Raw genomic sequence first — 11,433 nt, 5'->3', positions numbered from 1 at the left:
ATCCATAGACAGACTGACAGGTGTTGGAAGGCAGACTGTCGGACCGCAGGAATGCAAGCAGATAGACAGAAATCAGGTAGGAATCAAGCAGAGATCTGGCAGGTAACTTGGAAAGTGCTTGACAACTAGGTCACACTGTATAAATCCATGCAAACAGCATGGATTTATATAGTGTGACCGTAAAAATTAAAACAAATAAAGCTATACTCACCCCCGATGCCCCGGCGTGGCTGCAGCGCTGCTTCCTGTCTGGTTCCCGGCTGCCGGCATATCGCGAGACAGAGCGGTGAAGGGCCTGCGGTCACATGACTGTGACGTCACCGCAGGTCCTCAAGTGATGCCGGCTTTCAGAGAGAAGACGCCGGACAGGTGAGTATAACTTTATTTGTTATTTTATTCTTTTTTTACAGGTACAATGGTACCCAGGTCTGGATGAGAGTCTCCTCTCCTCCAGAACTGGGTACCATCCGCACATAGAGACGCATAGAAGCCGCTTGTAAAAATGTACAGTCGCGGTTTCTGTGCGTCTCAATGCAAGTCAATGGCGGGAGTTCCGCTGCACTTCCGCAAAATTAAATGACATGCTGCGGATTTTTGTACGCAGCATAAACGCTGCGGAAAAATCCACAGCATGTGCATAGATCATGCGGAATCCCCTTGGGGACCATGGGGTGCGGATTACCTAGCGTTTAACAAGCGTTTCCACTGCGGAATTTCCGCAGCGTAAACGCTTGAAAAACGCATGTATATCCGCACCCCATGGTCCCCAATGGGATTCCGCAAGTTCTATGCACATGCTGCGGATTTTTCCGCAGCGTTTATGCCGCGTTCAAAAATCCGCAGCATGTCATTTAATTTTGCGTTTCCGCAAGCGGAATTGCCTTAGTCCAATGCATAAAAAACGCAAGGCAATTCCGCATGTGGAAAACGCGTGATAAACGCACGAAAAATGCGCGATAAACGCGTGCGGAATTCCGCATGCGTTTTTCCGGGAGAGGACTTGCATTTATGCAGCAGAAATTTTCTGCTTCATAAATGCAACGTGGGCACGCAGCCTTAATCCATGCCGTTTGCATGGATTTATATAGTGTGACCTAGTTGTCAAGCACTTTCCAAGTGATGCTATCGCCTGGAAAGCGCTTGTCAATCTGCATGCGGAAACGCATGTGGATCCGCATGTATTCTGCAGGGAAAACGCATGCACAATCTGCATGCGTTTTTTCTGCCAGGGAGATGCAGAAATGCAGCAGAAATTTTCTGCTTCATTTCTGCATCGTGGGCACATAGCCTATAACTGAGAAGTGTGACGTAACGTGACGGGAACACGCAATCTGTGACGTCCGCAAAAGGGAACCGCCCCTAAACACAAACCAACCAATGACAGAACAGAACTCACGCCCCTTTGTTACGGCGCACGCACGGCTCTGTGACGTACTCAGTGGGAAGGAAGAGGAACCGGTGGCGCTTGGTGATCAGAGATGGTGGCCGTGATGATCCCGCAGGCCTGCTCGCAGTGTGACGCTGGGGAGAGAAGCTGAGCCCGGCGACTGCGATGGTCTTCACGGTGAGCAGACGGAACATCGTGCCCGCTTTATCGTGCGTGTCACTGCCTGGAAAAAGAGCGGAGCCTGACTGGCCGTGTAGGCAGCGTGCGCGCTGCTGGCCGGGGCCGTGCACTGGCTCAGTCATGGCAGGCTGCTCACTGCGAGGTCTGCTCTCCAGACGGGAAAGACCACAGTGAAAGCTGTCACATCTCCCCGGCCACGGGGGTCCCGGACTCTGCATTCTATATCCGCCCTGTAGGGGGAGTGCCAGACACCACCGCTATGAGTGCAGGGCTGGCATCACCCGCTGCTGACTGTCCTGTACATGGGGCCATTGCCCTGACTGACAGCACCGCGTACTCTACTGACTGACAGCACGCGTACCCTACTGACTGACAGCACCGCGTACTCTACTGACTGACAGCACGCGTACTCTACTGACTGACAGCACCGCGTACCCTACTGACTGACAGCACCGCGTCCTCTACTGACTGACAGCACCGCGTCCTCTACTGACTGACAGCACCGCGTCCTCTACTGACTGACAGCACCGCGTCCTCTACTGACTGACAGCACCGCGTCCCCTACTGACTGACAGCACCGAGTACTCTACTGACTGACAGCACCGCGTCCTCTACTGACTGACAGCACCGCGTCCTCTACTGACTGACAGCACCGCGTCCTCTACCGACTGACGGCACCGCGTCCCCTACCGACTGACGGCACCGCGTCCCCTACCGACTGACGGCACCGCGTCCCCTACCGACTGACGGCACCGCGTCCCCTGCCGACTGACGGCACCGCGTCCCCTGCCGACTGACGGCACCGCGTCCCCTGCCGACTGACGGCACCGCGTCCCCCGCCGACTGACGGCACCGCGTCCCCCGCCGACTGACGGCACCGCGTCCCCCGCCGACTGACGGCACCGCGTCCCCCGCCGACTGACGGCACCGCGTCCCCCGCCGACTGACGGCACCGCGTCCCCTGCCGACTGACGGCACCGCGTCCCCTGCCGACTGACGGCACCGCGTCCCCTGCCGACTGACGGCACCGCGTCCCCTGCCGACTGACGGCACCGCGTCCCCTGCCGACTGACGGCACCGCGTCCCCTGCCGACTGACCTGTAAGTGGGGCCATTGCCTTGCCTTGACTGACAGCACCGTGTGCTCTACTGACTGACAGCACCGCGTGCTCATCATTGTGGCAGGTAGTGATGGCTGTAGTAGGCTCCTGCCTGGACATTACTGCCATCATTTATTTGACTGTGATTGACAGCGATTATTTCACTGCCTGACTGACCTTAGTCGGTGCGGATCCATGAGGTTTTGCACATACTGCGGACACTAGCCAGACCTACCTGTGGGGCGATTGAGTTCATAAGTTTGCAGTAACATATGAGGTATTACTGATAAACCCGTTCACAGTGGCCCCCGAGGTGGGTATGGGTTTTTGTCACATGTGGCAGCACATCGTGGGACTTTACCCTTAGGAACAGACTTGCATGTACCGAATTCTAAAACTCGGCATCTTCTCTGAAGAATTACTGTAGTTGTTTTTCTTTATAAATTCACCAACACCTGATTATTTCATTGTCTGCGCTACATGTAAAGAATTCCATTCTTTAAGGAAGAATTTGGAGCAGATCTGTTTCAAAATCCTCCAGAAATAAACTTTGTAAACCTAGCCATTCATTCTGTGCATCATGTAATCAGCTAGAACTAGTACCACTTCTGCCTTCTGTAATAACTTATCATCTCATACACTATTCTCATCAGTGACCAAATAGATTATCAGTTTACAGTCAGGAGTCTGAATGGTCATCATCTTTATTGTAGCTGGCTAACTGGAGCTGTGTAGCCATCATCATTACTATGATAGGAGTTTGTTTCTACCTTTTGGAAAAGGTTACATTAGACTCATTATGCAGCATGGTCTGGTGACTGAAATGGTGACCTCCATTAGATAACATGGTACTTCTCAGCAATGGTCATAAGATCACATAACTTAACGGAGGAGAAAATAGCCTTCATTTTATAGATTTTTTAAGTAGTCTGGGACCCTTGCCATTGGAATGGTCATGTCTGTGGAGCTGAAAGAAATGGCCAGAGTGCTGTACTCTAGTCCGTGAATGGAGAAGCAATGGGCATGCTCTTCCTTCTAACTCCTCCTCCCTGACATTGTGTAGTGAGAAGGAATGGTGGATTCCCCATCATCTCTAGATTGTTAGTAGTAGCTGTGCTGTGAGTGACTCCAAAAGCTGTAATCCGTACAGGTGGCTGAATATCTGTCATACGTGTCAAACTCTGTCCTGTGGGCGAAATCTGGCCCTCAGGGTGATTTTATTTGGCCCGTGACACCAGAACCACCACCCCTATGTGGGCCCCATTATACTGTATGGAGGACTATGTGGGCCCCATTATACTGTATGGAGGACTATGTGGGCCCCATTATACTGTATGGAGGACTATGTGGGCCCCATTATACTGTATGGAGGACTATGTGGGCCCCATTATACTGTATGGAGGACTATGTGGGCCCCATTATACTGTATGGAGGACTATGTGGGCCCCATTATACTGTATGGAGGACTATGTGGGCCCCATTATACTGTATGGAGGACTATGTGGGCCCCATTATACTGTGTGGAGGACTATGTGGGCCCCATTATACTGTGTGGAGGACTATGTGGGCCCCATTGTACTGTGCGGAGGACTGTGTGGGCCCCCATTGTACTGTGCGGAGGACTGTGTGGGCCCCCATTGTACTATGCGGAGGACTGTGTGGGCCCCCATTGTACTGTGCGGAGGACTGTGTGGGCCCCCATTGTACTGTGCGGAGGACTGTGTGGGCCCCCATTGTACTGTGCGGAGGACTGTGTGGGCCCCCATTGTACTGTGCGGAGGACTGTGTGGGCCCCCATTGTACTGTGCGGAGGACTGTGTGGGCCCCCATTGTACTGTGCGGAGGACTGTGTGGGCCCCCATTGTACTGTGCGGAGGACTGTGTGGGCCCCCATTGTACTGTGCGGAGGACTGTGTGGGCCCCCATTGTACTGTGCGGAGGACTGTGTGGGCCCCCATTGTACTGTGCGGAGGACTGTGTGGGCCCCCATTGTACTGTGCGGAGGACTGTGTGGGCCCCCATTGTACTGTGCGGAGGACTGTGTGGGCCCCCATTGTACTGTGCGGAGGACTGTGTGGGCCCCCATTGTACTGTGCGGAGGACTGTGTGGGCCCCCATTGTACTGTGCGGAGGACTGTGTGGGCCCCCATTGTACTGTGCGGAGGACTGTGTGGGCCCCCATTGTACTGTGCGGAGGACTGTGTGGGCCCCCATTGTACTGTGCGGAGGACTGTGTGGGCCCCCATTGTACTGTGCGGAGGACTGTGTGGGCCCCCATTGTACTGTGCGGAGGACTGTGTGGGCCCCCATTGTACTGTGCGGAGGACTGTGTGGGCCCCCATTGTACTGTGCGGAGGACTGTGTGGGCCCCCATTGTACTGTGCGGAGGACTGTGTGGGCCCCCATTGTACTGTGCGGAGGACTGTGTGGGCCCCCATTGTACTGTGCGGAGGACTGTGTGGGCCCCCATTGTACTGTGCGGAGGACTGTGTGGGCCCCCATTGTACTGTGCGGAGGACTGTGTGGGCCCCCATTGTACTGTGCGGAGGACTGTGTGGGCCCCCATTGTACTGTGCGGAGGACTGTGTGGGCCCCCATTGTACTGTGCGGAGGACTGTGTGGGCCCCCATTGTACTGTGCGGAGGACTGGGTGGGCCCCCATTGTACTGTGCGGAGGACTGTGTGGGTGGGCCCCCATTGTACTGTGCGGAGGACTGTGTGGGCCCCCATTGTACTGTGCGGAGGACTGTGTGGGCCCCCATTGTACTGTGCGGAGGACTGTGTGGGCCCCCATTGTACTGTGCGGAGGACTGTGTGGGCCCCCATTGTACTGTGCGGAGGACTGTGTGGGCCCCCATTGTACTGTGCGGAGGACTGTGTGGGCCCCCATTGTACTGTGCGGAGGACTGTGTGGGCCCCCATTGTACTGTGCGGAGGACTGTGTGGGCCCCCATTGTACTGTGCGGAGGACTGTGTGGGCCCCCATTGTACTGTGCGGAGGACTGTGTGGGCCCCCATTGTACTGTGCGGAGGACTGTGTGGGCCCCCATATTGTATACTGGTTGGCCTGCGACATTGTCCACGTTTTTCATTTTGGCCCTCTGTGTGTTTGACGTCTCTGATCTATGTTGTAATGTACAGGATCTCCATAAATAGATGAAATAGCACATTACTGATGGGAGACACGGTACAGTAATCTGAGTTCAGCTGCTGCACCTGGCAGAAGAATGTGGCTTGTGCCCCCCGCAGCGCAGCAGGGAGTTTCAGATTTGCATTTTCTTTCTCCCTTTTAAAAGAAATGTTGTACCTAGTAATGGAAAGTAAGACCGCCGGATTCAGAGATGACAGAGATTTAGGAAAACTGGTGCAATGGAATAATTGCTATAGCAATTAGTTTGCTTCCTTAATTATCATATGGGCTTCTGAGAAATTTAGAGAAACCAAGAACAAGAAAAATACCCAAATAACTGAAAGTAGATGTATAAATCGCACAGTGCAAAAATAATAATAAATAATAAAGGGTATTTAGTTAACATAATTTTGATCAAAATAATGTGAAAGCCATCCCGCCACTTCACGGCAACCCTTATGGGACAGTCCTAACTCTAATATTAAAAACCTTACCATTTGTCATTTCTGAGAAATTGAGTCTGATTGCTAAGATCAAGTGCGCAGGTTTTCAGAATTTGCCCTTTATGCCTATTCGGCAAAGATTTTTGTAAAATCAAAATTGTATCCAGTTATAATCATGGCTAAAGGTCAACGAAGCCTTGAATAGGTGGCATATGTAAAGACTTTTCCTTAAGTTTGTAACACTGTATATTTTGCATGTACTGCAAATACACCAAGCGTATGGACAAAATAAATCCATAGGTTGTTACCAAGTTTGTTGTCTTGGCCTCAGGGCTGTGGAGTCGGTATAAAATGGACCGATTCCTAAAATATATAATAAATTGGGTACAGTAGTACAATGCAGGATGTGCTGTAAATGTTTTCATAAGAATTTGGGAAAGTTGTGAAATGTCCTATAAATGTCTGTTCTGTTCCTGATGTAAGGGTCTCAGCTTGGGTGAGATGAATCTGTGCTGCACTTTATGTACACGCTCAGCAGTGAGGCCGTGCTGTGAAGACGGACATCAAGGGGGCGAAGGTTTGGCTTACTGACTCCACAGCCCTGCTTGGCATACGTTCAGTGGGTATATGGTGACTATACCTTTCAGTGAAAAGTGGCCCATTATGGGAAATAATCTAGCATTTTTCTATTGGCCATGTAAGCACCTGTATTGTGTATGGGTGCATATGACTGGAGTGTCCTTTCTGTGCTTATATATATATATACTGGTGTAATATTACTGTGTTTTCATTTACTTTGTTTAATTTCAAATTCTTGTTTTTCCTCTGAAAGAAAAATAAGATGCCGAATCTTGAGGCCCAAGTAACTAGCAGCTTGCTGCAATTTCCGGAGACCACAATAGAAGCTCTCCAGGAGGATGAAATTAACCTGGAATCTGTCTTGCGTGCAAAGTTTACCCCAGGTAAGAGATATGTAACATCTAATAGAACGATGGTCTGTTTGCTCATTGTTTTACCAAATGAATGGTAAAGGTTTTTTTTTCCAGTCTTCTTTAATCTTTTCTGATAAGTGATGATTGTTAGATTGGTGGGGTAAAAGTAGGACTAAAGTGGAGTTCATACAAGCGTATCTTGTGGTCCGTATACGGGCTGCATAGCCTGACCTCGTGGCCGGCTTCCCAACCTTAGCTTACAGCCTCGGGTCTGAAGCGGTACGTTTTGGACCTTGTGCTTCATATACGGACTGTGAAATACAGTTGTGCGAGCCCTGCCTTACACCGATCTAACAATTATCCCCTATACTATGCAGCTAACTCTCTGTTGTGGGGGCATATGCCTAGTGTTTCTTGTAAAAACTTATATCTTTAATCTGTTTTTACAAATATGAAGTTATAGGCTCAGAAAAGGTTGGCAGTGCATGTGTGTAATTTATTTCTCTTTTCTGTAAAGGGAGAGCTGGGCTTGCTTGGCTCGCATGTGGACCCCAGCTTGAAGTTACCAATTCAGTAACGGGTGAAAGACTTTCTGCATACTGTTTTAGCTCAGTGACTGAGAGACCTCCCACTGTTGTCGCTGTCAAAGAGTTTTCATGGCAGAAGAAGACAGGACTTCTTGTGGGTCTGCTTGAAGCAGAAGGCAGTGTTCTTTGCTTGTATGATGTCGGCATTTCAAAAGTTGTTAAAGCAGTGGCGCTCCCTGGCTCGGTAAGCACTTCTAAACTTGATTGATTTGCTCGATCCTTTTTGGGAAACTGTTATAATTTATATATTTTCTTGTGCTTTTAGGTAACGGCTGTTGAACCCTTAGTGAATGATGGCGGAGCCAATGCAAGTACTCGGCATTTACACCAGAGTCTAAGATGGTTCTTTGGCGTGGCAGCTGTGGTTACAGATGTTGGGCATGTTCTTCTTATTGATCTATGTTTAGATGATATCTCTTGCAATCAAGATGAGTTGGAAGCGTCAGGTATTTTTCTTAATAAATCAGGATTTTTAAAATGTATTTTAACAAAACTAAATCAAGTTGTGTTAAAGGGGTGACCACATTTTAGTAATTGATGGCATATTACTAGGATTTGTCAGCACACAATAAACACAAGGGGTCTGACCTCTAGAGCACCCAACAATCCTAGGAATAACATTTCCCTTCTGAACATTGGTGTGAGGCCACCTGCTGCGGCACTTCTTCATTCAAGTGGATGGGGCTCTTTGCCTTTCCCAGCACAGTTCAGATATCACGACCACCTTTGTGCAGAAAAAAAATTAAGAGCCTGAAATGCGCCCCCCCCCCCCCCAAATTGGTTTGGGGCCCCAGAGATCAAGTGATGGCATATCACATATCAGCATTATGCTATTTACTTGATTTGGAATTCCCTTTATGATTTCACAAAACAACATAATGCCATTAACCTCTTTAGTGCCTTTGCGATATACTGTCTGTATTCATTCCTCGTGGTTTTTAAGATGTCTGCTTGCTGTCCTTTATTAGTAATATTCATTGTTTGCTTCTGGTGGATAAACATTTTGCACTGGTCATGTGATGGGCACATAGCTACAGCGCTGTGTACACACGTGCTTCTCACTAAATTACAATATCATCAAAAATTGTATTTCAGTTCTTCAATACAAAAAGTGAAACTCATATATTATATAGAGTCATTACAAACAGTGATCTATTTCAAGTGTTTATTTCTGTTAATGTTGATGATTATGGCCTCCAGCCAATGAAAGCACAAAAGTCATTATCTCAGTAAATTAGAATTAAAAAACACCTGCAAAGGCTTCCTAAGCATTTAAAAAGGTCCCTTTAGTCTGTTTCAGTAGGCTCCACAATCATGGGGAAGACTGCTGACTTGACAGATGTCCAGAAGGCAGTCATTGACACACTCCACAAGGAGGGTAAGCCACATAAGGTCATTGCTAAGGAAGCTGGCTGTTCAGAGTGCTGTATCAAAGCATATTAATGGAAAGTTGAGCAGAAGGAAAAAGTGTGGTAGGAAAAGGTGCACAAGCAACCGAGATAACCACAGCCTTGAAAGGATTGCTAAGAAAAGGCCGTTCAAAAAAATAGGGGGAGATTCACATGGAGTGGACTGCTGCTGGAGTCATTGCTTCAAGAGCTGCCACCGCACGGACGTATCCAGGACATGGGCTACAAGTGCCACATTCCTTGTGTCAAGCCACTTATGACCAATAGACAATGCCAGAAGAGTCTTACCTGGGCAAGGAGAAAAAGACCTGGACTGATGCTCAGTGGTCCAAGGTGGTGTTTTCAGATGAAAGTAAATTTTGCATTTCATTTGGAAATCAAGGTCTGAGAGTCTGTAGGAAGAGTGGAGAGGCCACAATCCAAGCTGCTGGAGGTCTAGTGTGAGGTTTCCACAATCAGTGATGGTTTGGGGAGCCATGTCATCTGCTGGTGTAGGTCCACTGTGTTTTATCAAGACCAAAGTCAGCGCAGCCGTCTACCAGGACATTTTACAGCACTTCATGCTTCCCTCTGCGGACAAGTTTTTTGGAGATGAAAATTTCATTCTTCAGCAGGACTTGGCCCCTGTCCACACTGCCAAAAGTACCAATACCTGGTTTAAAAGCCATAGTATGACTGTGCTTGATTGGCCAGCAAACTCGCCCGACCTTAACCCCATAGAGAATTTATGGGGTATTGTCAAGAGGAAGATGAGAGACACCAGACCCAACAATGCAGACGAGCTGAAGGCTGCTATCAAAGCAACCTGGACTTCCATAACACCTCAGCAGTGCCACAGGCTGATCGCCTCCATGCCACGCCACATTGATGCAGTAATTAATGCAAAAGGAGCCCCGACCAAGTGCATTTACTGAACATACATTTCAATAGGCCAACATTTCGGATTTTATTTCATTTTTCAAGCTGTTATAAAGTATTCTAATATACTGAGATACTGACTTTTGTGTTTTCATTGGCTGTAAGTCATAATCATCAACATTAACAGAAATAAACACTTGAAATAGATCACTCTGTGTGTAATGACTCTATATAATAGATCACTCTGTCTGTAATGACTCTATATAATAGATCACTCTGTTTGTAATGACTATATAATCACTCTGTTTGTAATGACTCTATATAATAGATCACTCTGTTTGTAATGACTCTATATAATCACTCTGTTTGTAATGACTCTATATAATAGATCACTCTGTGTGTAATGACTCTAATAGATCACTCTGTGTGTAATGACTCTATAATAGATCCCTCTGTGTGTAATGACTCTATATAATAGATCCCTCTGTGTGTAATGACTCTATATAATAGATCCCTCTGTGTGTAATGACTATATAATAGATCCCTCTGTGTGTAATGACTCTATATAATAGATCCCTCTGTGTGTAATGACTCTATATAATAGATCCCTCTGTGTGTAATGACTCTATATAATAGATCCCTCTGTTTGTAATGACTCTATATAATAGATCACTCTGTTTGTAATGACTCTATATAATAGATCCCTCTGTGTGTAATGACTCTATATAATAGATCCCTCTGTGTGTAATGACTCTATATAATAGATCACTCTGTGTGTAATGACTCTATATAATAGATCCCTCTGTGTGTAATGACTCTATATAATAGATCCCTCTGTGTGTAATGACTCTATATAATATATAAGTTTCACTTTCTGTATTGAAGAACTGAAATAAATTAACTTTTTGATGATATTCTAATTTTGTGAGAAGCACCTGTAGTTATGAGCTATGCCCGTATGTGTCTTGTATTACCAAGACTGACTTTCACTAGGCAAATTAAAGGTTTCTATTCAATTACATCAAATGGAGGTATTGAAAACTGTAGAGAATTAATGTAGAAAGTCTATTAAAATATTGTATAACTTGTATTTAAAGAAACCGTAATATATTTAAGGGAAGAAGTAAATTTAATCTAGTGTAAAACAGTAAAGAGAGGCGAGGGATTTGCTGCAGTAGTATCTTTCATTTACACATTATAGCACTTGCTCACTTAGTTTGGGAATTAGTCAGACATCAGCATAGAGAAGACCCAAAATGGATAGGACAGACTGCACGATGTAAAATGTGTCAAATATTCCTATTGTTTTTCTACCCTCCGCTCCTCCCTCCTGTCCTTATATTTGTTGCAGGATCTGTCTTTTGGTAGGACATAATGAGACTTGGTGTAAGGAGAAGCACAAATCAAG

At 47.3% G+C, this 11,433-nt stretch overlaps 1 protein-coding gene across 1 annotated transcript in view; it reads left to right on the top strand.

The window, feature by feature from the left end:
- The first annotated feature begins 1,403 nt into the window (after positions 1–1,403).
- Positions 1,404–11,433, top strand: part of LOC141219302 (protein ELYS-like) — a 111,485-nt gene continuing 101,455 nt past the window's right edge. Inside the window, exons 1-4 of the mRNA XM_073666071.1 lie at positions 1,404–1,564; positions 7,072–7,201; positions 7,689–7,942; positions 8,024–8,204. Of these exons, the coding sequence (XP_073522172.1) occupies positions 1,553–1,564; positions 7,072–7,201; positions 7,689–7,942; positions 8,024–8,204 (577 nt within the window). The 5' untranslated portion in view covers positions 1,404–1,552. The remainder of the gene's footprint in view (positions 1,565–7,071; positions 7,202–7,688; positions 7,943–8,023; positions 8,205–11,433) is intronic.

This window comes from Phyllobates terribilis, unplaced genomic scaffold (genome assembly GCF_046119375.1).
Source record: "Phyllobates terribilis strain yellow unplaced genomic scaffold, ASM4611937v1 Scaffold_260__1_contigs__length_2691941, whole genome shotgun sequence".
In the NCBI taxonomy this organism is placed as follows: Eukaryota; Metazoa; Chordata; class Amphibia; order Anura; family Dendrobatidae; genus Phyllobates; species Phyllobates terribilis.
The sequence above is the reverse complement of the archived record's forward strand: the minus strand, read 5'-3'. Positions and strand labels throughout refer to the sequence as shown.